The sequence below is a fragment of the Stigmatopora nigra genome, chromosome 12 (genome assembly GCF_051989575.1).
Source record: "Stigmatopora nigra isolate UIUO_SnigA chromosome 12, RoL_Snig_1.1, whole genome shotgun sequence".
Taxonomy (NCBI): domain Eukaryota; kingdom Metazoa; phylum Chordata; class Actinopteri; order Syngnathiformes; family Syngnathidae; genus Stigmatopora; species Stigmatopora nigra.
This window is the reverse complement of record NC_135519.1, coordinates 8,764,021-8,788,896: the sequence shown is the minus strand read 5'-3', so window position 1 is coordinate 8,788,896 and position 24,876 is coordinate 8,764,021. Positions and strand designations below refer to the sequence as shown.

Below are 24,876 nucleotides of genomic sequence, written 5' to 3'. Positions count from 1 at the left end.
CATTTGCTTGAAATAGGCTCATGAGAATAGAAATAGAGGCTAAAACGTGCACTAAAATCCCCAACTCCTGAGGAATACGAAACAAAAAGCCATGACAAACATTAAAATGTGTTAAAATCTGGAGATGACATTAGGCTTTCATTTTGTATGTTAACCTTATCCAGCATTAAAGTATACATTATTTAAAACCTTCATGATGCAATTACCCCCTTAAAACAGACTCCCTTTAATGTCCTTGTACAGAAACTAATTATGCAAATAATAAATAAATTGGCATTTTTGTATTGTCAATTTTCTCTATTTTGAATATGCTCAATCCGACAATTTGGTTGAGAACTGGAGTTTTTTATTTGTCTATATTGCTACAGCACCACCTAGAGCCGACTAAATATACAACAACACCATTCTTGAAAAAAACAGTTCAATTTTAATTTCACATTCACGTTGATCAACCAATAACAGTAAAGTACATGTCAAGAGAAACATGTTTAAATGTTACAAACAAACATCAAAAAATTAAATTTCCTGTGAACGATTGAACGCAAACTGCCACATGAGGAACATTGAAAATATGTGAAGTCCTAATTGTGCTGCAATAAAACAATAAATATACAGCATAAAACAGCCAAATCTTCCACTAAATTGTTTCAAGTAGAAAAACTAACACGTCCAAACTCTCACCTATGCTCGCATTATGACTTGTTGACACTTGCAATCATTGAGTATTCATTAAAAAAAATAAAAAATGTACATTAGAAAGAAACGAAATTAAAATAGCCTTACTGGTTATTTTATTCATGTTTCTTGCCTTTATGATGATGATTTACTGCCTTGTGGCTATATCTGTCAAAGTCCTAACGTTTTTTTGGGGTCTGTGCTAGTACAGGTGGTGTACAGTTCAGTCAGGTTCATGGGCTCTTCAATCACTGTCAAACTTGATAGAGTTGACTCCCATGTTTATGTTGCCACCGCAGTAGTTTCCTCTCTTCTTCTTGGTCTTTTCGTGGCGAAAAGATTTGCCCTTTGTGAGGCGGAGCACATTGTTGGCTTTCTGGCCCCAGTCACCCCGAGAGCCCACCTGAAAACAAGAATTACATTATTTAAATTTTCTTTTAAAAGGGGACAAATGAGTAGGACACCTTTTGCTGGTTCTTTCGCTTACCTTAGCTTCAAAAGAATTGTCTGCGAACCGGGGATCCACCTCAACGTCTTCTTCCCTTATTCTTCGGAAAGGTGCGTTGGAATCCTGGAAAATATCAGAAGTGGTGTGTTCACAAAATAATACTCAAGTGTGTTTACGCGCGGGTACACAAAGCGGGGGATTTACCTTCTTGGTTTTGGGAAAGGTTTGGGGTGTGGTGGCGGCCTTTTTGATTTTGGGAGTCTTTTGTTGCACTTCCTCTTCATCTTGCTGCGACTCTTTTGCCTTTTTCTTGCCACTTGTACCTGACAATTGAGAAGATCATTTGGCTCGGCCCGCTGTTTTGAATGCGTTCACTTACCGTTGGCTTTGGGTGTGGTAGAACTTTTCCTTGTGGTTTCCTCCTCCGAACTGCTTTCACCTGACGAGGATTCTGCGGGTTTAGGTGTAGATGCAGACTTGGGCGCTTTCCCATTGGCGACGGCGGCCTTGGCAGGGGTTTTCTTAGTTTCCGTTTTAGACTCCGAGCTCTTGGACGAGTCGGAGCTACTCTTCCTCCCCCTCTTGGCCGGAGTTGCTTTTGCCGGTGTAACGACGGCCGCGGCCGTCTTGGTGGGTTTCTTTACTTTAGCGCCGTCCTTGGAAGCTTTCCCATTGGCGACGGCGGCCTTGGCGGGGGTTTTCTTAGATTCACTTTCAGATTCCGAGCTCTCGGACGAGTCGGAGCTACTTTCCTGCGCCTTCTTGGCCGGAGTCACGACGGCCGCCTTTGTGGGTTTCTTTGCCGGGGCTTTAGCATCGTCCTCGGAAGAGTCTGAGTCGGAGTCTGTGCCCGAGCTACTCTCTGCTGCAGCCTTTGCTGGAGCAGCTGGTGATTTAGTCGCAGTGGCCGCTTTAGCCGTAGCAGCCTTGGATTTAGGTGGTTCGGGTTCTTCCTCGGATGAGGAGTCCGAGTCTGAACTACTCTCTGCAGCAGGAACGGCAGCCTTTGCAGCAGGAGCGGCAGCCTTTGCAGCAGGAGCGGCAGCCTTTGCAGCAGGAGCGGCAGCCTTTGCAGCAGGAGCGGCAGCCTTTGCAGCAGGAGTGGAAGGCTTGCCGGCAGCCGGCTTGGCTTTAGCAGGCTCTTCATCCTCAGATGACGAGTCAGCCTCAGAGCTGCTTTTTGCTTTGGCGGGAGCAACGGCTTTCGCAGCTGGGGCTTTTGAAGCTGGAGTAGAGTTTTTCGCAACCGCGGGCTTTGCTTTTACTGGTTCGTCGTCTTCGGATGACGAATCTGAGTCGGAGCTGCTTTCTGCTGCGGCAGCCTTTGCGGGGGTGGCAAGCTTTGCGGGGGTGGCAGCCTTGGCGGGGGTGGCAGCCTTGGCGGGGGTGGCAGCCTTGGCGGGAGTGGCAGCCTTGGCGGGAGTGGCAGCCTTGGCGGGAGTGGCAGCCTTTGCAGCAGATTTACTTAGCGGCGTCTTCTTGACTTTGGTTGGTTTCTCATCTTCGGACGAAGAGTCCGACTCAGAGCTGCTCTTTGCCGCTGCCTTTCCTCCAGGAGTCACCGCTTTTGAAGCCGGCGTGGCTCGTTTTGCGGGTGCCGCTTTGGCTTTGGCCGGTTCTTCGTCTTCGGATGACGAGCTCGAGTCGGAGCTGCTTTTTTTTCCGGCGGTCTTTGGTGGAGCAGCGACCTTGGCAACGGGTGCCTTGGCCTTTGGAGGTTCCTCTTCATCCTCGGACGAAGAAGAGTCAGAATCTGAACTGCTTTGAGCAGCAGGTTTCCCTGTGGGCTTGGCTTTAGCGGGAGTCTTAGTGGCGGGAACGGTAGCCTTCGCCGCTACAGGCGTGGCTTTGGTCGCTTCCTTCTTCTTGGAAGGTGCCGATGGTGTGGCGGTTTTAGCAGTGGGTTTTGCAGGAGCTTCGTCTTCTGAGCTGCTTTCTGAATGTATGAGAAATAATATTGTTAAATGCACAGAATGTACATCAATGTTAATACTAACTTGGGTGAAAGTGGAGGTGGGGGATAGTTACCTGAGCTTGAAGAATCATCTTTTTTGGCAGGTGTCTTTTTAACAGGAACTGCCTTCGCTGGTGTGGCAGCCTTGGCCGGGGTTTTCTTGGGTGCCTCTTCCTCTTCATCCGAACTTGACTCTAACAAGACACACAAACACAAGAAATAAGCAATGTATAGTTTGAGGCAGGCCAAGTATGATGGTTTATATTTATACCTGAGCTATCTGAACTGGACGACTCCTTTGCTGGGGGCTTTTTCGCAACAGGTTTTGCAGGTGGAATCTTCTTTACCGGTGTGGGTTTTGCTGCAAAACAGTGCTGTTAGACTCAACAATGAAATTTCATCTTTAATTGCTGCCCGAGTCGTCGTTTTTACTTGGTACGGCTTTCGGAGTAGAAGCGGGAGGTGGGACGGCACTGTATGTGCCTGTTCCTGTTGAGAATTAAACTTCAAACGTTAAAAGGGGATAACTGGCAAACTAATTTACTGATAATTGCCACAAATGGAAATATGTCATGGAGTCCATTGACATGAATTGAATTTTTAAAATGAAAACACCTTTTTTAGGGGGAGCTTCCTCTTCAGACGATGAGCTGGACTCTTCAGACGATGAGCCGGACTCTTTAGCCGCAGCAACGGGTTTCACTTGAGCGGGTTTGGCTGGGGCCTAGCAAATAAATTTAAAAAAAAATAAAAACACTGGATTCTCTGACAGAAATACTGAACTAGAATTACAATTTAATAATTTCTACCTATGGCTAAAAAGCAACACATGGTGCAACAATTATTACCAACACTTAAAAAAAATGAATTCTCCCCTGTATTCAACGAAATGTCAATTTGTTCACCTTGGCTGGTTCTTCGTCCTCCGATGAACTTTCTTCACTGCTGCTCTCTTGTTTCTTAGCAGGCACTTGAGTTTTGGGCTTTGCAGCGGTCACTGCCTCTGTAATAAAGATGGAGATATGGTTGATTATCTATTCATAACAAAATGTAGTAGGATATGAAAAGGTCAAAACACTCACTTGAAGGAGCTTTGGTGGGTTGCTCCTCTTCAGAGTCTGATTCCTCACTGCTAGAGCTGATGTCTTTCTTTCTTTCTCCACTTACAGCTGCTGCAGGCTTTGCAGGAACCTAGATGAGTAAAAAAAACAAAAAAAGATTAAAAAATGTTTTTTTTTGTTATTTAATATGTTGCTACTACCTTGGCAGGAGCCTTCTTTTTTCCTTTTGAGTCACTTGCGTCTTCGCTTTTGCCTGATGCAGTTTTTGCTGCCACAGGTTTAGTTGCTGTTGCCTTGGCTGGTGAAAAGGAAAAGTGTCTTGATACGGGTTTCCGAAAGATCGATCCGATTAGTGCAGTTATATTACCAGCAGGAGTCGTCTTTTTCACTTTGGGAGCCGGTTCATCTTCCTCACTGCTGGAGCTGGAGCTCTCTTTACTGACTTTTGCCTTTGCTGCCACAGGTTTAGTTGCTGTTGCTTTGGCTGGTGAAAAGGAAAAGTGTCTTGATACTGGTTTTCGAAAGAATGATCGGCATAGTGCTGTTATATTACCAGCAGGAGTCATCTTTTTCACTTTGGGAGCCGGTTCATCCTCTTCACTGCTGGAGCTGGAGCTCTCTTTACTGACCTTTGCCTTTGCTGCCACAGGTTTAGTTGCTGTTGCTTTGGCTGGTGAAAGGGAAATTTGTTTAATACTGGTTTCAAAAGATCGATCCGCATAGTGCAGCTACATTACCAGCAGGAGCCGTCTTTCTAACTTTGGGAGCCGGTTCATCCTCCTCACTGCTGGAGCTAGAGCTCTCTTTACTGACTTTGGCCTTTGCTTTCGCTGCCACAGGTTTAGTTGCTGTTGCTTTGGCTGGTGAAAAAGAAAAGTGTCTTAATACTGGTTTCGAAAGATCGATCCGCAGTGTAGTTATATTACCAGCAGGGGTCGTCTTTTTCACTTTGGGAGCCGGTTCATCCTCCTCACTGCTGGAGCGCTCTTTACTGACTTTGGCCTTCTTGGCTAATGAACCAGGAGCTTTAGTCTTGTCAGCAGTTGTTTTCCGTTTTCGAACTTCAGGCGATCTAGGCATTTAAAGATATACAATTATGCGATTTAGTTTCGTAAGGTGGGGCATGGCTGTGAAAATCATTGACACGTGTTTTATGAAAGTAATCAATAAAAGTGTTGTATGAAGTTCATGAACACTTTAACAGTTGTTATACTGAAATGCAAACTCCCCCAAGAATTAAGACAACTTACTTCACCCAGAAGTCGTAGATGTTGAGAAGGCGCTCTTCATTTGGGTCCTGTGCACTCTAGTCAAGAAAATACAGAAAAAAATGAATTCCCCAACCGCTACACAAATCCAGTCGATCATAAAATGTAAATTAATTCCTCAATTCTTAAATCAACGACGTCCCGCGGGCAGATTTGGTCTTGGCTATTCCACGTGCTAGCTTCTATACGCACAAGGCTGTAGTTTAGAATATTTAGTAGCACGAGATCGTCGAAATCTCAAGAGGTGGACAATGCAAAGACCCGATCCTGAACACTTACCACTTTAGTCTGCTTGACAAACTGCCCAGCGGCCTTGGTAAACTTATTCTCCAGCAGAAACGAATACACATACTTGTACAAATCGCTAGGCACAGACTTTTGCTCCGCCATCTTCAACCACGCTGAAATGGAGGAAAGTGACCAAGACTCTTGGGCACATGTGCGCATGCGAATTGGAATGACATAAAAGACACTGATGATACCTCACTCCTATAAAAGAATTTGAATAGTTTTCAAACGGCATTTCTACTTCAAGGACATAGCTCATTCAAAATGTTTCTTTGGAGTTATAATACAGCAAAATATGCCTGGAAAGTTAAGTTTATTTAGAAATAAATACTTTAATTCAGAGCGCCAACAAATATAGCACAGAGTAAGGGGTCTGTCACCATGCTTTATTGCGAGCACAAACATTTATGATAAAATAAAAAAATGTTATTTCAAAGCCCACAGTACATTCCTCTTTGAACTAAATACACAATAAATGATTATCAACAGTTTTACTAGTTTTTGACATTTTTAAAACGTTGTCTCAAACGATGCTTGCAGGCGCAGATATTACACGTCATCAAAGAGGTCCTATCATCTTCCTCGTGTCTTAACATGGTGGTCGACTTTGAGGAAATGCTAGCAATGACAAGCACCCATTGAGCCTTTGCTTCAAACTGTCACTAAAAAGGCGGAAACAATGCCACGCTACGAACTTGCCCTTATCCTCAAGGCGATGCAAAGACCGGAGACGGCAGCCGCCCTGCGGCGGACCGTGGAGGCGTTGATGGACCGGGGAGCTGTGGTGAGAGACATGGAGAATCTAGGACAGAGACAATTGCCTTATGCAATGAATAAACACAACCAGAAACACAGACAAGGATCATACTTTTTGATCGACTTTTACGCATCTACAAGCATCCTCACGGGCCTTTATGATCACCTACAACGTGATGTGGACGTGGTGAGACCTACTGTTCTGAAGAAGGACACGGAGACGTCCCAACAAACATGCTGTGGCTCCAAACAATAATAGGACGTAAGTATGGTTGTATGGTTTTATTTTTTTGAATACTCATGATAATTATGTTCCTTGTATTTATACAGCATCTCACATGTACCCTACACGACACTAGGGGGTTATTCTGATAGATTTTATTCAGTATTTTGCATTTTCGGTTTTCTTAAATGGGTATTGACAGTGCAGCATTGATTGTTGTGCTCTTGCAGTACAACAACTTTTTTTACAGGACTATTTAATGTAGTGTTAATCCAATGTCACATTTTAAAGAATATTTGAATTACTTTATATTTAAAACATGATCACAATTGTGAGATCAATTTCCATTCTGCAAAGGCACACCATGCTATGCATACAACGTTGTAACTCATTGATTCTGTTCTATTTTGCAGGTGTTTGTTTAGATGCCAAGAATGTGCAGTATGCTGCTCTGCCGAAGTTTTTTGTTATGCAAATATATATTCTTTTTTTTTCCAATAATTGTGTGAGTGTATGAAGAACTTTGTGTAATGACATTTGTCCTATGTGAAAATAAAAACTGGACTGTGTTATTAAAGTTGTGCACATCAAATTATCGTTTACTGCGAAACTAATTAGTAACATTTAGTTTAATGTTCATTTAAACCGTTAACATTTTATCATTTGAGTAAAAATACAATTTAGGGAAAATAAAAGTGTTACTTTTGTGTGTTATGTACTTTTGTTTTCTTTCCTAAATAATACATTTATTATATTGCTGAGGAATGTTGACACACCAATCCAATCCAATTTGTTAAGAATTGGCTAAAAAGTAATAAAAATCACTCAAGTATTTACACCAATCAATCAGCTTTATTTGCAGTCTAAAGGTCTGAGGCCAGACAAGCGGGATACAACAGATAGTAACATACAAATATAGTTACATACCAATAAAAGCATAACCAAAACAAAAATAAATATGGCAAGTATATATTAAAAAAAATTAAAACTAATATGACCATACAGACTGTTGCGACTGAAAGGCAAGTAAGCACTAGTGTTTCTGGGGTCTCTTAATTACTAAGTCTCACAAAGGGGCCAATGATAGCTTAAAGTCCGGGGGGCCCTTCTTGGCTGGGGCCCCAAGCATCTGCCTTACTTGCCTGCCTGATAGCCCCGCCCCTGGGGTTAGGACAGTGATCCACACACTAGTATTTTTTTTATACAAAATTACCTAAAATAATGTCTCGCCCGTGATGGACATCAAATAATGTCCAGAAGTAAATGGTCGGTGGTCAGGTCACGAGTTAAGTGACGTTGAGTCACATGTTTATGCCGAAAAGTCAGCTGACTTGTCGCGATAAAGGCGTGCACACAAGGCTCAATTCGCAATTGCAAAAGGCTTCGATCGAGGTGACCAAAGACGGCAGTGCAACAGCCGTGTTTGAAAACAGCGGAGTCATGTTTCTTCTCACACTTCTTTTTGTTTCCTCAGGTAATTTCTTAACTTATATGTCAAAGTCAACATTGAGAACATATCCGATTTCGCGCCGTAAATATACTTTGCAGTTGTGTAACTCGTTTTCCAAAGGCGGAAGTGATCATTAGTAAATAACAACAAATAAACGCCAGTCCAGTACAACAAAATGCGACCGCTAGTTGCGATTTTAAACATTCCTTTCTTATTTTTTGCCACCTTGTTGTACATTTATTAACTGTGTAGGTGATTGATGAATAGTATTTGTTGACTTTGCGTTCTTATCGGCACTGTCAATTAAGCTAACGTCGCTAGCATTCAAGCTATCGGCCCTGCCTCAACTAAAGCTGTGTTTTTCTTAATCAAAGACGTTTATCTATTTGATATTTCTGATTCGGTCAATTCTTAAATATTTTTAAGTTACTCCCACCATCAAATCTTGTCTTTTTGTACATGTGTGACGTGACCTTATTTCATTTACTTTGCTTTACTCTGATATGCTGAAAGGGAAGTTGTAATGTGATCATCAGCAGCCACTTTCGTTTCAGCATTTTTAAGTGTGCAAAAGACTTTTGTGTTTGGCATTTTGTTCTGCTTAGTTTCACATTTCGTGTCATTCTCAGTTCCTCAAAGCTAGATAAAATAATTAAAATATGCTTGGAAATGTAGAAGTCACTTGACACCGTTTGAGGAACCCTAAATGAATTCCCTTTTTATTTTACTGCTAAATCAAATACAATCAAATTAAAACATCGCTTCTATAGCACGTCTCTTCTGTTCTACTCAATTATGGTCGAAATAAACAATAGTTTATTTGACTGTAGTGCCAAACACGCTAATCTTCTCTAAACCTTTTCATACTTGTAAACTGACCCACATTCATTAGTCTAAAGTACTCCCAACTTCTCCTTGTTCCACGAACTGGTCTCCCATCACAATACTTGCCCTTTTTCCCACCTCAACATTATACTTGGTATAATGACAATAACAATAATTCAATTTAATACAATGTTGCTCTCTTATGCCATCCAGTGGAGTTATATGCTGATTACTAATTGTGGAAATGTAGTGATGACCTGGGGTGACATACTATCCCAATGTCAGTGGACCCTTTCCATATCAGATGTGTGAGGGAAAAAAAGGAAGTGGTATTTGATCATGAATAGGCCAGTCTCTGTCAGGGGACTAACCATTTTGCGCCTCCCAGAGGACCCCCTCAGAATACTAACTAACTGACAAATTTACATCTATTTTGCAGCTGTAGGCACCCCTCTGCTGGGCACTGAGCAATGTGCTCGTGGACCCCCTTACTGGTGTCAGAATGTGAAGACTGCATCTTTGTGTGGTGCTGTCACTCACTGCCAGCAAAACGTCTGGAACAAACCCCAAATGGTAAGACTTGGCTTTGCACATAACTATTCTGATTGTCCTTTTTTAAAATATTGCATTTTTTTATAGCTTTCAGAAATACTCATTAAATAATCTTTTTATTCCTGATTTTCAATTTTGTTCCAGAAAAGTGTGCCATGCGACTTATGTAAAGAGGTGATCACAGTAGTAGAACATGTTTTGAAAGACAATGCCACCGAGGTAATATAGACTTACTAATGTCTTTGAATATAGTGTCATCCCCCTTTTCCTATGTTAAGTAAATGGTATGATTGCAGAGTGAGGTTCTTGGTTACATGGAGAAAGCCTGCCAGCTCATTCCTGATGAGAAATTATCTTCAGAGTGCAAGGAGATGGTTGACAATTACTACCCTATTGTCATGGCAATCATCCTTGGAGAGTTGGTGAGTGGGCTTCTTTCGTATTCTTAGCTTGTGTTATAATGATGACTCTGGTTCTATGCGAGTTGAACGAAGAAGCATTTTCTTCAGTAAAGTGCAAAAAGCTGACTCAGGCTTACTGATAAGGTCATTGTGCAAGATGGAACCTTGTTACTGCCTGTGTTGCCACCTTTCACCTGCTTTGGTGCTCAGCATATCATTTGTTGACTGTTGTGGATTTTTCTTTTTCATTTTTTTAAGGACGATCCCGGTGTGGCTTGTGGAGCCATTGGCTTGTGTCGCTCCCAGCAGATGGCCTTGGCTAAGTTTCAGGACCAACTTCTGTCCAATGAGATTCCACAGATTGACCTCGCCCAGTCAATGTCTCCTTTTCTCCTGAATGTGCCTGAGCTCTTGTACCCAAAGGAAACCCCTAAACCAGAAACTCCAGTCAAAGCATCTACTGTAATTTTTCTTGGCTGAACTCTTATGATTAAGTATATTCCCAACCTGTCTTTTAACCTTACTTGATTGTGCTTTCTTTTTAGGCAAGTGATGTTTGTAATGACTGCATCAAGTTCATCACTGACGCCCAAGAAGAAATGAGGACAAACGACACATTTGTAAATGCTTTGCTTGAAAACGTGATGGAACAATGTAACAATTTAGGACCTGGAATGAGCATGATGGTGAGCAGTAGACACTGATGTCATGGTTGTTTTTGCAAAACTTAAACATAATGAAGGTAGCATGTCCTGTAAAAAGTAGATGAACATTTCAACCTTAATCGAATGTAGTCAACAAGACAAATTTAAGATATCCTAATAAGCTTAACAATTCCCTTCTGTTTGTCCTAAAAAAACAGCAGCTTTAGGAACTAATTAGAAAAAAAATCCAGATGTCAGACCCAGCACTTGTAATGATTTCTTACGGATTTTGTTGCTCTTCTCTCCACAGTGCAAGACCTACGTCACCAAATATGCTAATGTTATTATTTCGACCATGCGTACAATGGTAAGTCTGTCTCTGAATTGAGTTTGATTCATGTCATTTTTTTAATTGTTATATGTATTAATGTTAGTGCTAGTCCAGTGTGATTTCTAATACGTTTTGTGCACCCCCTTCATTCTTCCTTCATATCTTTTCTTCCCTTTTCTCTGCTGATCTTCAGGATCAGGTAGGTGTTCAGCATTTAGATCTATCCTTCTACTACCTGCACTAGTTTTACTTACCATACTCTGTCTGCCATCTGCTTGCACTAGCTTAACATAAATATCATTTTAGCTTAATAACGTGCACAAAAATGGCTTGTGTATGAGTGATGTTTACCTGGGTCTTGTGATCTATTTGAGAAAGTCAGCTCTGCCTTTTAGCAGTGGAATCATCATTGTCAATCATTTGTTCAACATCTCACTCACATGCACATTGGCATTGATAGAAGTTTCCAGAAATGTACACTAAAGCTTTTCTAGCTTTGGGGCATGATGAATATAAAATGCCCCAGTTGCATTTTGGCAGATGGCTTCTTCATCCATGGCAATTTCCCCAAATTTACTGTATTTTTTTGTCCTTATCCACAGGAACCTGAAGAGCTTTGTTCTCATAGTGGTTTCTGCAGTGCTGTCAAAAAGTCCACTCCCATGTTGAATTTGCAACCTGCCAAAATTCTTCCCGCTGTCAAAACCTCTCCTGCCCTCAAACTTGTTCCCGCAACTAAAGTGGATTCTGCCAAATTGATCAAAGTAAGAACCAAACCCTATGTTCTCAGTTACAATGTATTCACACAATTAGTTGTTCAAAAGACCTTTTTGTGATGGAGTACTTCTGCGTTGCAGCCGATGGTTCGAGTCAAGGATTCCCCCAAATGTGCAATCTGTGAGCTTGTTATGAAGGAGGTAGAAGACATGTTGCAAGATCAGAAAACAGAGGTGGGCCATGTTCCATGTAAAGGAAGCTGACCTTTATAGTTGCTGTTCTATTTGAGTCCTGTCTTTCACAATTTCAGGAGGAAGTGATTGAAGCTGTGGAGAAGGTTTGCAGTATTTTGCCCAAAACCCTAACTGATCAGTGCAAGGACCTGATCGAGACCTACGGACAGGCAATCATTGATCTACTAGTGCAACAGGCTGACCCCAAAACTGTTTGCACATTTTTGTCACTCTGCAATGGTGCCAAACGTGCATATGTTCGTAAGTACTCGTAATTCATGACTTCCTCGACATAGAGCGTAAACAGCTTTCAAGGTATATGCTTTCTCTCCAGCTGCCCTCGATGACCTTGCCTTCAAAAGTGGTGGCTACTGCAAGGTGTGCAAGATGGCTGTCACCTACATTGATGAAATCCTGGAAAAAAATGCAACCGAGCAGCAGATGGAAGAAGCAGTGAGGAAAGTTTGCAGTTTTTTGCCTGACTCTTTCCAGACAGAGGTAATGAGATTAACATAAAACTACAAACTTTTCATCCCAGTGTCATGCTAATTCTTGATTGGTTGGTTATAGTGCGACCAGCTTGTTCAACAGTATGAGCCTATGCTCGTGCAGATGCTCCTTCAGATGCTTGACCCAGACTTTGTTTGCTTGGTGGGTATATTATCATCAATTTGTGTAGATTAGCCCAATTTGGTCCACGGTAGTCACGCAAATCTTGTGCATCTTTGTGTTGATAGCAAGTGGGTGCCTGTCCTGAAACGCTGCGTAGACTGCTGGGAAGAGAGCAGTGCGTCCTGGGACCTTCGTTCTGGTGCAGGAACATGGAGACAGCAATCCGATGCGATGTACGTCAATTGGATATACCTACTTTTAAATGAGTTGAGAATATTGGGTCTAAATTCAGCATGAATGTAAAAAAAAAAAAGGTGTATTACTTTACAGACAGTCAAACAGAACTGGGTACTAAATCTTTTGACTGTTTCACATGTGAAATAGTCATTCATCCTGATCATGAGATTATGTTAATTGTCTTTCAGGCTGTGACTCACTGCAAACGCCACGTTTGGGCGTAGAAGAGGAATCGCACCCGCTGACACTTTTTGGGGAATTAACTGCATTGCTGCTTCATCTGTGTTTTTTTTCTCTTTTCATTCTTTTCTTTACTAGACTAGTGACTGCTTGATTTAAGGAAAGGGACTGGATCTCCCGCCTCTCTGGGGTTGGGATTGTTGTTGATTACATGTATAGACCTGCTTTCTATAAACAGGCCAATTTATTACTAAGATTTCTCAGTTTGGCAATTTTGATTTGCCTCCTTGTTCCTGGAAAATCAAATGATGTAATAATGAAATGAATCTTCCAGATGTGGTACAGTATCAGAAATGGGTCATTATTATGGCTTTTCTCCTTGCGGAAGCAAAATATGTTTGAAAAATGACTGATGGATGTAAACTAGGAGCAAAAGTTTATTTTTGTCAGTCATGTTTTATTGTGGTATATTTTAGCAAATAAGAAGTAATGACATGGCCTTGAGTGTTTCTTCCATTATTTGCACTTACACAGCTGTTTGTAACTGGTAGTTTACACCAAGCATATTGTGTTCTACTCCATTATCTAGAGCTAGTTGTAAATTGATATGAAAATTTTAACTATTAAATAAGCCAAATCACTGGATGTTTGTCTCATTTTAGTCAAAATGCTTTGGAATCTGTATATTTGAAAATGGTTAACTGTTTTTCATTCCCACCCAGAGTGCCATTCACAATAAACTAGATCATATTATAGACCATATAACCAAAACGGTCTACTTTTTCTGCCACTTTATTTTGAAAAACAATCACCAATCATTGGTGTAACCTTATTTTGAAAAACCACCACCAGTCATTGGTGTAACTTTATTTTGAAAAACCACAACCAGTCATTGGTGTAACTTTATTTTGAAAAACTCGGTTCCCATCTTGCCCGTTATAGTACTTTTCATAATCACAACCTTTATTATCTGAAAAAAAAACACATTGTGGAGTTTTCATGATTTTATGCAGTCTAAATGGTTCAAACAAATAGATTTTGAATATTAGTGACCTACCACGTTTCATGTTTACCAAATTGTAGAAGATCAAGTTCGACTGAGTTCTTAGTTTGAAAAACCAATACCGGAAATGTTAACTCTAACTAGTAAATAGAAAGGCTGGCTGGTTGTATGTAACATTTGATGAGCCTCACTACAGTGTCCACAGGTGAAATTTATCGGGTATCGAGGATTCGAGTCATTTTGAAATGAAAATGCACAAATATCAGTACAGTAAGTGTTTTATTAGTTTTTGTGTTTATGTAAAATGTCAATAACAGTCCTTGTGTGATTCGATTTGTTAAATGTTTTGTGTGCAACACCCCAAAAGCACTGGGGTCACGTTTAGTTCACTCTGATAATCAAACATATATTTTTAAATTATTCAAATGACAATCCGTCCCAAGACGTGAAGAAGTTGTCCACAAAGGACTGGGAAAAAAAAGCTTACTTCCCTGCTTGAAAACGCTCAGTTTGCAGTCTCGAGTTGTAAAAGCGAGTCATTGCATTTTACAGACTGCAGTCATGTGCACGAAACGCTTCCTCGTTCTTACTATATAAAATGCTCGTTTGCCTTTCTGCTGACTTGCAACTTTCAACTAAATTTTATTGTTCACCATTAAAAAGAGTTTCCTTAAATGACACCCACGGTGCAGATGGCTAAATACTGAATTGTGTAAAGTATGATCATGTAAACTATATAATGCGACCCACTCTGCAATTGCTCAACCAAGTAAATCACGTGACTAGAGGAGCACTAAAATATTCCACTTTAAAAAAACTATGTATACCAATATATGAAGATTATAGACCAATTCTTAAATTGAGACATTGCCCATCATTATATCAATAAATGTCTATTGAATTATAGATTTTTTTAGAACGCTTCCAGTCAAAATAGTTTATCGCCGTCAATGGCAATGAAAATGAATAAATGGACCTAAAATGATGAATTAATATGTATTTGATCATGATTTTTATTGTGCATTTACTTTCCTCCTAGGTAATGGTACGCATAGAAGACAATGCTCACTCAGCATATAGTTGGTCTTCTGGACAAACAAAAAATGGTAACTTTAAATGATTCACCTTTCCTTGTGTTTGTAGTCTACATATTTGCTTTTCACATCAGTGTGTACTTTAAAAAAACTTTTTTTTGTATTTTCAGATTTCGATGTAACACTATATATACACTGCAAGTGACAAATGGACGAAAGGGCCCCTATGTCCCCCAGCCTCAATTCCTCCTACATTCCCGTTGCCCTTGACAACTCTACTTCATCCGAGGATGAGGACAGCGGGGATCAGAGTTCATCAGCTGCTTCCCTGCCCATACGCTACACCCCCAAAGATCGCTGCTGTTTGGTCTACATCATCTTCTTCCTCATGGGCACCGGCTCTCTGCTGCCTTGGAACTTCTTCATCACAGCCAAAAGTTACTGGCTTTACAAAATGGGCAACGGCACAGAAGAACTCCGGTCTGACCTCAGCGTGAGTGAGATATTAAAGTGTTTTCTCCAATTTTGCCCATGTACTGAAATAAGCACAGTAGAGCTCTTGTATATGTGTCTTTAACAGAAATGCATGTGACTGACTGAAACACTTTAACAACATTAGCATACTTTTGACAGCTCTTTGAACAAATTCTTATTTTTCCTCCCTTTTTTTTTAGGACTACTTTGAAAGTTACCTGACATTTGCTTCTACGGTGCCTTCCGTGCTGTGTTTGATTCTCAACTATGTCCTCGTGAACAGGTCATTTGCATATTCCTCATTACAAGTGATATGCTATGAAAAGAAGCAAACAGTATTTTAACAAAAATAAGAAGAAAAGGAAAATACATGATCATATTTGCCACTCATTAACTCTGAGCATCATAAATGTTGTACTTTTTCATGTGTGACCATAGCAACAGATCAGAATTCTCTTTCCTAAATGTTGTGTACATTTGTCATAACTCTATGGTGTGCTCCTTTGTTTTTTTCCAGGCTCTCACCAAATGTGCGAATCTTGTCGTCTCTCATCGTCATCCTACTGGTGTTTGTGGGGACCACTGTACTGGTCAAGGTGGACGTGTCCAACTGCAGGGTGGAATTCTTCACAGGCACACTGGTTAGTGTGGCCGTTGTCTGTGGAGCTTCCAACATCTTCTCTGGCAGTGTCTTTGGGATCAGTGGACACTTCCCTATGAGCATCTCGCAGGCACTCATATCAGGTAAACTAGAGGATTTATAGATCTCCCCTAGGGCTTGCTTGGCTTTGCTCCGGGTACTCCGGTTTCCTCCCATATTCCAAAAACATGCATGATAGGCTGGTTGAGCACTGCACCCTAAACCCCATCACCCCCTCCCACGACCCTTTGTGTGTATAAGCAGTACTGAAAATTAACGAAGGAATGAGTTCAAATAGGGATGGCTCTGTATCATTCTTAATCATTCATTTTTTTTAATACTCTTGTGCTCATTATTCCATAATTTAATACATGTATAAAAACTTGTGATCGTGCATCTTAAATTCTAACAAAACGGCATCCCCTAAATGATCAAGAATGTCAAAACTATTGCAATATTGGTTGCATCTTGATTAAACCTCCGTGTCAAATATTTTCGACTGTTCCGGGTCAATAACTGAATGAAATCGCCCCCTTGGATCTGGTTTATTGTAAAAATGTTCTCGGCAGCTTCCGTGACTGACTGTGTAATCCATGATGTCAAACAGGTCAGGCGATGGGAGGCACATTGAGCGCCATCGCGTCAATAGCAGACCTCGCTCTGGCAGAGGACGTGACAGACAGCGCGCTGGCCTATTTTCTCACCGCGGACGTCTTCATTCTGCTCTGCATCGGCGCGTACTTGTTGCTACCCAAACTGGCCTTTTCAAGGTACACAAACACTCCATTGAGATCCATGCTTTTTTTCTTATTAAAATGAATAACACTATGCACTGTCACGTTTGTTATGGTTTAGCTGACAGTGGATTGACGTCTGAGCAGTCCTAATTGTTATTTATTTTGGCACATTACCTTGAGACGAAAGCTTCGAGTAAAGTGACACATTTGCCAAACCATAGCTCCAAATGGCATCACCAGAAGACAAAAGTCTTGTGTTTGTCTCAATTGGAAACATTTGGATGATTTTTTTAAAAGAAGAGTTGGCAAATATCATCAAGATGTGCTTCTCTTCTCCAAAATGTCAAACTTTACTAGGATAACAGCACAAGGCTAAAAAGCTATCCTGTATAATTTACATATTTTAACTTTTAGGGTAGCCTTAATACTAGGTTGTGCTACCAACTTAATACACATAAAAAAGAAGATACCTGTTTTGAAATATCCTGGACAATTGGAGACAAATTGTGTACTGTATTTTCTGGACTACAAGTCTCATTTTTTCATAGTTTGGCTGGTTTTGCGAGAAATGCACAAGTGTGACTTATAGATATATTTTTTCCCCCTGACAACCGACAGCCTGTTATGTTTTTTTTAAGGTTATCGGAAAAACTCATGTTTACAGATGACTATTTAGTCTGTTGTTCTCCTTTTTAATACTGTTACTTGAACCAATGTTTGCTCTTGGTTACTGATAAAAATACAATTGCCCTCCCAAAAAAGGCGACAAATTCTCCAGTGGGGAAAATACCATACATGTGTTTATTTTCCATTATTTGATGTCTTTATCAAAATAAGTAACTACATGATACAACTGTTTTTTTTTCCATTTTAATCTCATCATGCACATTCCTTTTTTTTTTTTTAGATATCACATGATGGCTGCCACATTTAGCATCGCAGCAGACGAAGCAGCAGCATCTCCCAAAACGCCTCCATTGAAGCCCATTCTCAAGAAGACGTGGGTTCTGGGCCTGAGCGTCTTTTCCGTCTTCTGCGTGACCATCATGGTGTTCCCAGCTGTCGTCTCCGGCATCCAATCGGTCGACAAGGACAACGGGAGCCCCTGGACCAACACCTACTTTGTGCCGCTCGTCTGCTTCCTCTTGTTTAACGTGGCCGATTTCTGCGGCAGGCAGTCCACCGCCTGGCTCCGGGTTCCCGGCCCCACCAGCCGACTTCTTCCCACGCTGGTCTTGTGCCGCTCCATCTTGGTGCCGCTTATCGTCCTCTGTAACTATCAGCCCAGGGACCACCTCCACAGTGTGCTTTTCGCTCACGACGCATATCCCATCGTCTTCATATGCCTGTTGGGCTTCTCCAATGGCTATTTGGGGACTCTTCCCATGATGTACGGGCCCAAGGTGGTGCCCCGGGAGCTGGCTGAGGCCACTGGAGTGGTCATGTCTTTCTTCCTCACTCTAGGGCTCGCCGCCGGATCCACTCTGTCACTTGCTATTGTACACGCCATCTGATTATGGGCACGCGTGCAGCTCAGAAGGTACGTTGCATTATATATGGCAGGCGAGTTGACCTCTCAGTGAAAACATAGTCATTGCATGTCCTTATGAAAATTAGTTAAAATAGCCATTTTCACCAAAACATGCAAAAGTCACCAGAGTGAAAAAAATAGCACAACTTTATCCATTTTAATGTTATTAGAAATTGCTAAAATTGAAAATGGAAGTGTTTCGTCCACAACAGTATAACAGGACGTCTATTTTATCAATGCAGTACAGGGTGTTCCAAAATGTCTGACCCCATTCCGTAGGTCAATAATTTTGACAATTTTCGTTGGAATGACCTCAAATTTTCACAGCTTGTGTCGAAACATTTCAAGTTTTTGTGTGTAACGTTTGGCATTTCTATCTTTTCAGGTTAAGAAATGCCATTCAAAAGAAAAGGCATTTTGTGTGTTACCGTATCCTCGGACTCAGTCATCCAGGATGGTGCAGGATGCTTTCTTCACAAAATTAGCAACAACAACAAAAAATGAGGAATTGGCACCAAACATTTGAACAAAAGGGCTGTCATGTGGCTTTCCACACTTGCTCTTCTAACACTCTTCAGAGGACTATGCAGGCAGGCTTCACGAACCTATGTCACGCACCTATGCAACTTCCGCACTGCAACGAACTGGGTTGAGGAAGGTGGATGCTGGGTGAGTTGAGCTCACAGCACTTAGCGGCGGAAAGAAGCACTACTCGGAAAAAAGTGCGCAATACAAAATCGAACTTGCAAACATTCTTCGACATAAACGCAATTTGCAAATATGTTCGTATGCACTGTTGTTGGTAACTTGAATGTTTGTAAGCAGGGGAGCGTCTGCATAGCCAAAATCTGCATTTGGAAAATAATTCATGCTTTAATATATACAATTTTATAAGTTTGATGAGTATATCAATAGCAAAATAGGTAGTACTTGGCCTTCTGAATTTTTTTTCAGCATGCTATACTATGATTTTTGCTATTTAAACAAAGGTACAAAAGAACACTATACACAGTATCACTGTTTCACTTGAAAATATTCTACAATCTATACATATTATAGTTCTGTAAAATTCAGTTTTTTGGTACGTTGATTACAGTCATAGTCTTAAGCTTTATCTTTGTCGAATTTCTTAATATATTCTGGGTTATACAGTTTATATATAAAAATCTACAATTTGGTATATACTATATATATATACTCGTACATTCCCCGGTGGGAATAATTTTATGTTTTTTAATGTGCAGTCAATACTTTCCAATAAAGTGTGGCTACTTCATAGTATAGATGTTTGTTCACCTGACTGTAGTGTGGGCAGGTAGGATTTAAACCCCGGAGGATGGTGAATTATTTTGCCATTAAAAAAGACTAAGTCATTCACCCCTTTCCTTAGATAAAAATGTTACTGGTTAACCTAATAGAGTGGTGGACCAGTGGATAAGTCATCAGTCTCCTACCTTTGTGGTCCTGGGTTCAAATCCTAATGCTTGCAAAGATTTTCCCAATATTATTCCGGTAAATGAAAGAGATAAAAGTACAAATATTACTCCCTAATGTTAGAGGGTGGTGGCCCAGTGGATAAGTCATCAGTCTACCATCTCTGTGGCCATGGGTTCAAATCCTAGTGAAGTGAGTAGAATACAATATTTTACTGAAAAATATGAGCAAGTGTTTAATATAAATTGAAAAGGTTTTTCTTTTCTTTTTCTTCTTGTTCCATTTTCCAGACTACAAGGTGTAGTGATCAGCCAAAGGACGACAGCGGGAATCAGCACTATAAGTATACATTTTAAAGCCTTATGGCCATTTTTTAAAGAAAAAAAGCCTTACTGTAAAATCTACACTGGCTCGCCTATAGATGGTCATTTGATGCTTTTATTTAGGGAAAAACTTTTTTTTAATGGCAAAATGATTCAGCGGCGACAAGGATTTGAACCTGGGCTGCTCAGGTGGGAGTCAGGTGAGCAAACCGCTACACCATGTGGTTACCATACTATACTTAGTCATTATTGGAAGATGATGACTAAACACTGTTGTTTCTATTTAAGGGAAAAATGATTCCTGACCAGGATTTGAACCACAACTGCCTGCATGCAAGGCAGGTGAACAAACCTCTACACCACAATGTCACCACACTTTGCCTTGACATTATTGGAAAGTCTTGACAACACACAGTTGTTTCTCTTTAAGGGAAAAATGTTTCCTAACCGGGATTCGAACCCCCAACTATCCACATGACAAACAGGCGAGTGAACCACTACACCATGAATGACTACACTTTCACTGTCACTATTGGAAAGTCTTGACTAGACATGGTTGTTTTTATTTAAGGAAAAAATGATTTCCAACTGGGATTTGAACCCCCAACTATCCACATGGCAAGCAGGTGACTGAACCACTACACCATGATTGTCCACACTTGTCTTGGCTATTTCTGGAAGGTATTGACTAAACATAGTTGTCTCTATTTAAAGGAAAAGATGATTCCCAACCAGGATTTGAACCACAACCACCTGCATGGCAGTCAGGTGAGCTAACCTCTACACCACAACATCACCACACTTTACCTTGTCATTTTTGGAAAGTATTGACTACACACAGTTGTTTCTATTTAAGGGAAAAATAAATCCCAACCAGGATTTGAACCCACAACTATCTACATGACAGTCAGGTAAGGGAACCACTACACCATAAAGTCACCACACTTTACATTGTCATTATTGGAAAGTCTTGACTAGACATGGTTGTTTTTATTTAAGGAAAAAATGATTTCCAACTGGGATTTGAACTCCCAACTATCCACATGGCAAGCAGGTGACTGAACCACTACACCATGATTGTCCACACTTATCTTGGCCATTTCTGGAAAGTATTGACTAAACATAGTTGTCTCTATTTAAAAGAAAAATGTCTTTTTTGGGATAGAAAATGCTTTATCCACTTTAATATTGAACAAGCTGGAAAAAAAAGTGGTGTGGGTTGCCAGAGCCTAACGGCCAAATCAAAAAAAGAAAAAGAAGTCGAGGGCGTTACCTGAATGACGTCACATTGGTGAGCCGGAAGTGAAGCGAACCGGAAAAAACTATGGAAGAAACACGCTTTTCGTTTGCGTGTTTGTTTTGTTTGGAAACGTCTTTTCAGGTGTTTAATGGCATCATCTAAACGGCCTTATTTGGGTCAGCTTCAACCAAAACACGCTTGTTAAAAGGCACGAACACAAGTTGACCAAGAAGTTGTTGTTTTTGATTTTGGCTGATTTTTGTGTACTCGACGCATGGCGCAGCAAAGGTAAGAAATGCTCACGTTTTCTTCATTGCTAGCTTCTCTAAAGATATAGTTTCACCTATTCAGTCATAATATCTCCAAATCCAATTGCGTATAGTGTTTTTGCATCGTTTCAAAGATCGCATAAGGACAGAAAATAAGACGACTCAATGGTGACTTTTCCAAGTTGTAATTCCTCTATTGACCATTTGTCTTAAAACCAAAATCCTAATTGTGGAAAGACACTCCAGTAATATTGGTGATATCTGACCACTTGATTCATTCATTTATTTTTGGTAATGACCATGTATAGTAAGACTTTTTGTTTATTTAAAAAGCGACATAGTCTAGTATAGGGGTGTCAAACTCCCTTTGGTCTGCGGGCCGAATACAACTTAATTTCAGATCAAGCGGGCCGGACCAGTAAACTCATTGCAAAATTACATAGAACTAACAATAAGCCCACTTTTTTTCCTTTTTATTCGTCACTAATACTAATAGTTAGTGCAAAGAATGAGTAAATTGTCAAAATGTATATTAACAGAATTTTCCTTTGTCATTATGAACAATATATTATGAACAAGATAATAACATAAGAACATAAATAAATGTCAATTCATGTTGTCTGTACGTTTAAAACAATACGTCCCCTAGCGAATAATACAAGAACTACAAATTGTAAAGAAAATTCATATTTTTTATACAATGCAGCTTTCTTCCCCGGGCCGTACCAAACCACAAGACGGGCCGGATACGGCCCGCGGGCCTTATGTTTGACACCCCATGGTCTAGTAAGACTTTTTTTCTTAAAAAATAAAGACATAGTATAGTAAGGCCTTTTCCTTAAAAACGACATAGTATAGTAAGGCTTTTTTTTAAAAATATGACATAGTATATATAGTAAGGCTTATTTCTTGCCTTGGTATTGACTTGGTATGTCTGGCTTTATTGCAGTGATCATAGTCTGTTCATAGCCACCTCTTTTTAGAATGAAAACAAATATATATTTCATGTAAATCAAAGTCAAGGTCACATAATAGAACAAGAGATACTTTGCTGACAACTTTCATTTTTATTTTTTCAGATTGGTGACAAAGGCAACAATGGATGATGACTTGTGGGATGGACACTTCCAAGCAAAAGGTTTCCCAAACTGTGGAGAGCGAGGACTTCTGAAGACAGAAAAAAAGTAAGTTGACATAAGTAGACATACATCTTTCTGTGCACATAATAATTTTTCTCTTTTCTTAGACTCTCCTGCGGATGGCGGTGACGTCCAGTTGACCAGGTGGCTGACTTGGAAAAGTTCATCGCTTGGAATCCAACATGTCACTTTTCATGTCAAATAAAAACTGAGTGAACAGTACTTTACTTTTTTTTTTTTGTGGGTGTGGCTTAAACACTTAGTCAAATTTTCCGATCGGGCTCTAAAAGAAAATACTTGGGCGGCGGAAGTTAGTGGGAGGGTGGGATGGTTCACATAGTGCAACGGTTGAGTATGCGCCTACCGCCCAGGTGGACGCTGGTTCGCTTCCCGCAGCAGGCACTCAGAAATGAATTCTTGGTGACTCTCCCCGCCTTCGGCGGGGAGAGCCACCTGCGACATCAGGGACCTTACCTTTTGCTAAAACAAACTTTAAAAAATCAAATTTTAATAAAAAAAGATCAAAGACATTGTATATTTTCCAAACACTTTTATTGGTCCAAAATACATAGGCATGCAGGTCTTTACTTGCCGAGTCAGTGTCGGGCGGTCGGTTGGCTGCAGCCCATTCTTCTCTTTCTGCTGCTCTTCTACGTCATCCAATGCATCTTTCATGACACAAATTAAAATACAATTATTTTTCAACACTGCCCAAGATGACAACATTTTTCGTCCAACGTTTCCAACCTGGCATGACGAAGGCGGTGGCGACGTGCATCAGCCAGCTCTACCCGACTGGACGCCGTGAATGACCGTGTCACTGGGGCGCCGGAGACTCCTGGATGGATGAAGGCGCAATGCGGGGGGTGCCGGTGCGAGTCTGTCAACAAACAAGGCAAAGCATGAACTTGTGGGAAACAGTAACTTACATACAACAAATATCTTGGACAAACTGAGCCTTGTGAGGATGAGCCAGAAGCCAAGATTCATTTAGTATGTTTACAAGAAAGTATGAAAAAATGACTATTATTGCCTGTTTTATTTTACAAGAAAAACGCCTTACTATACATATTCGTTTTAGAAAAAAAATGGCCTCACTATACTATGTTGTCTTTTGAATCTAGAAGCCTTACTATACTGTCGTTTTTTTATGAATAAAGCTTTACTATACTATGTCGTTTTTTATGTGATTTAAAATTTTAACTTAATATCTTTAATTTTTTTCCTGAAAAAAATCCGCGAAGCTCTGAGTAAGCGATAGCTGAAGCGAGAAGTAGTGAGGTAACACTGTATACTATGTGGTTTTTTATAAGAAAAAGCGCCTTACTTTACATGATCATTTTTAACATTAAAAAGACTTACCCTTCATGGTCGTAGAGCCGTGTGGTCTAGAAATTCACTCGCCCGATTTCAGTGTTGGCAAGCACAAGCTCCATTCCTGCTGATGGGGGGCACGCCTGTAAGAAAAAGAAGTTTTACTTTACATGGTTGTTGTTTTTTTTTTTTTTTTTTACAAAAGAAAGCCGAACTATATACTTGGTCATTTTTAAGGGGGGGGGGGATGCCTTACTATACATGGCCATTATAACAACAAAAAATCCTTACTATACATAGTCAAATTCTTTAAAGAAAAATGCCTTACTATTTACACTAATAGAGTGTGCATGGTTGTCCATCTCCTTGTGCCCTGCGATTGGCTGGCCATCAATTCAGAGAGTCTCCTGGGATAGGCTCCAGCACCCCCTTCGAACCTAGTGAGGCAAAAGTGGTTCAGAGTATTTGACCTATTAACGACCAGATTTATATTCACGTTAATGAACGTATCTATAAACTATATAAGTAAATATGTAAGATTGTAGCCGAGGGCTAATTTCCATCTCGTGTATGTTGAAGACAAACATTACGGCATACTAGACACATATATAGCACAGTTTAGTTCTCACCCAAATTTACCGCTTGCTCTTCTGTTGGCACATACTTCGACGGCCATTCCGTCGTAAAAGAATCGCATTTATTCTTGACTTTGGCTTGTTTTTCCGTGGTAAAGCATGGCAGCAGCTCCGCCGTACCGTTAGCTGCATGCTAACCTGCAAATCAGAGGCACCTGGGAGTGTTAGCGTCATTTCCTGCCCCGGAAGTAAACACATGTCGCATCATATCATTGGCTGGACAGTGTCAGTCATGGCTGCCACTCTGA

The 24,876-nt window shown here is 40.6% G+C and overlaps 4 protein-coding genes and 2 long non-coding RNA genes across 7 annotated transcripts; 4 read left to right on the top strand and 2 right to left on the bottom strand.

Annotated features, from left to right (window-relative positions):
- Positions 1–404: 404 nt before the first annotated feature.
- Positions 405–5,865, bottom strand: nolc1 (nucleolar and coiled-body phosphoprotein 1). Of its 2 annotated transcripts, XM_077729797.1 has the most exons (17): positions 5,686–5,860; positions 5,389–5,444; positions 5,065–5,210; positions 4,876–4,998; positions 4,692–4,808; positions 4,506–4,622; positions 4,339–4,436; positions 4,160–4,268; positions 3,983–4,080; positions 3,693–3,801; positions 3,510–3,566; positions 3,349–3,438; positions 3,152–3,271; positions 1,503–3,059; positions 1,328–1,446; positions 1,163–1,246; positions 405–1,078 (listed from the first exon to the last, which is right to left on the bottom strand). In XM_077729797.1, exons 1-17 carry the CDS (start codon positions 5,851–5,853, stop codon positions 920–922), a joined length of 3,327 nt encoding a protein of 1,108 aa, XP_077585923.1. In that variant the 5' UTR covers positions 5,854–5,860; the 3' UTR covers positions 405–919. The 2 variants fall into 2 exon arrangements, with proteins under 2 accessions (XP_077585923.1, XP_077585924.1); XM_077729798.1 differs by lacking the exon at positions 4,876–4,998 and having other exon boundaries at positions 5,686–5,865.
- Positions 5,866–6,231: 366 nt separating this feature from the next.
- On the top strand, positions 6,232–7,250 carry mrps6 (mitochondrial ribosomal protein S6). The gene is made up of 2 exons (XM_077729799.1): positions 6,232–6,712; positions 7,087–7,250. Exon 1 carries the CDS (start codon positions 6,374–6,376, stop codon positions 6,704–6,706), a length of 333 nt encoding a protein of 110 aa, XP_077585925.1. The 5' UTR covers positions 6,232–6,373; the 3' UTR covers positions 6,707–6,712; positions 7,087–7,250.
- Positions 7,251–7,977: 727 nt separating this feature from the next.
- On the top strand, positions 7,978–13,498 carry psap (prosaposin). Its single transcript, XM_077729911.1, has 14 exons — positions 7,978–8,147; positions 9,388–9,521; positions 9,645–9,719; positions 9,797–9,922; positions 10,160–10,363; positions 10,447–10,587; positions 10,856–10,912; positions 11,479–11,640; positions 11,734–11,826; positions 11,904–12,087; positions 12,161–12,324; positions 12,397–12,477; positions 12,564–12,671; positions 12,864–13,498. The coding sequence occupies exons 1-14, from the start codon at positions 7,979–7,981 to the stop codon at positions 12,897–12,899; spliced, it is 1,734 nt and encodes a 577-aa protein (XP_077586037.1). The 5' UTR covers position 7,978; the 3' UTR covers positions 12,900–13,498.
- Positions 13,499–15,067: 1,569 nt separating this feature from the next.
- slc29a3 (solute carrier family 29 member 3) lies at positions 15,068–18,673 on the top strand. Its single transcript, XM_077729687.1, has 6 exons — positions 15,068–15,385; positions 15,567–15,649; positions 15,884–16,110; positions 16,614–16,776; positions 17,651–18,283; positions 18,660–18,673. Exons 1-5 carry the CDS (start codon positions 15,101–15,103, stop codon positions 18,255–18,257), a joined length of 1,365 nt encoding a protein of 454 aa, XP_077585813.1. The 5' UTR covers positions 15,068–15,100; the 3' UTR covers positions 18,258–18,283; positions 18,660–18,673.
- Positions 18,674–20,596: 1,923 nt separating this feature from the next.
- LOC144205406 (uncharacterized) lies at positions 20,597–22,901 on the top strand. Its single transcript, XR_013328081.1, has 6 exons — positions 20,597–20,657; positions 20,746–20,799; positions 20,888–20,942; positions 21,031–21,559; positions 22,620–22,724; positions 22,787–22,901. It is a non-coding gene; the product is annotated as an uncharacterized LOC144205406 (long non-coding RNA).
- On the bottom strand, positions 22,588–24,785 carry LOC144205405 (uncharacterized). Its single transcript, XR_013328080.1, has 5 exons — positions 24,623–24,785; positions 24,322–24,430; positions 24,042–24,136; positions 23,427–23,559; positions 22,588–23,347 (listed from the first exon to the last, which is right to left on the bottom strand). It is a non-coding gene; the product is annotated as an uncharacterized LOC144205405 (long non-coding RNA).
- Positions 24,786–24,876: the final 91 nt, after the last annotated feature.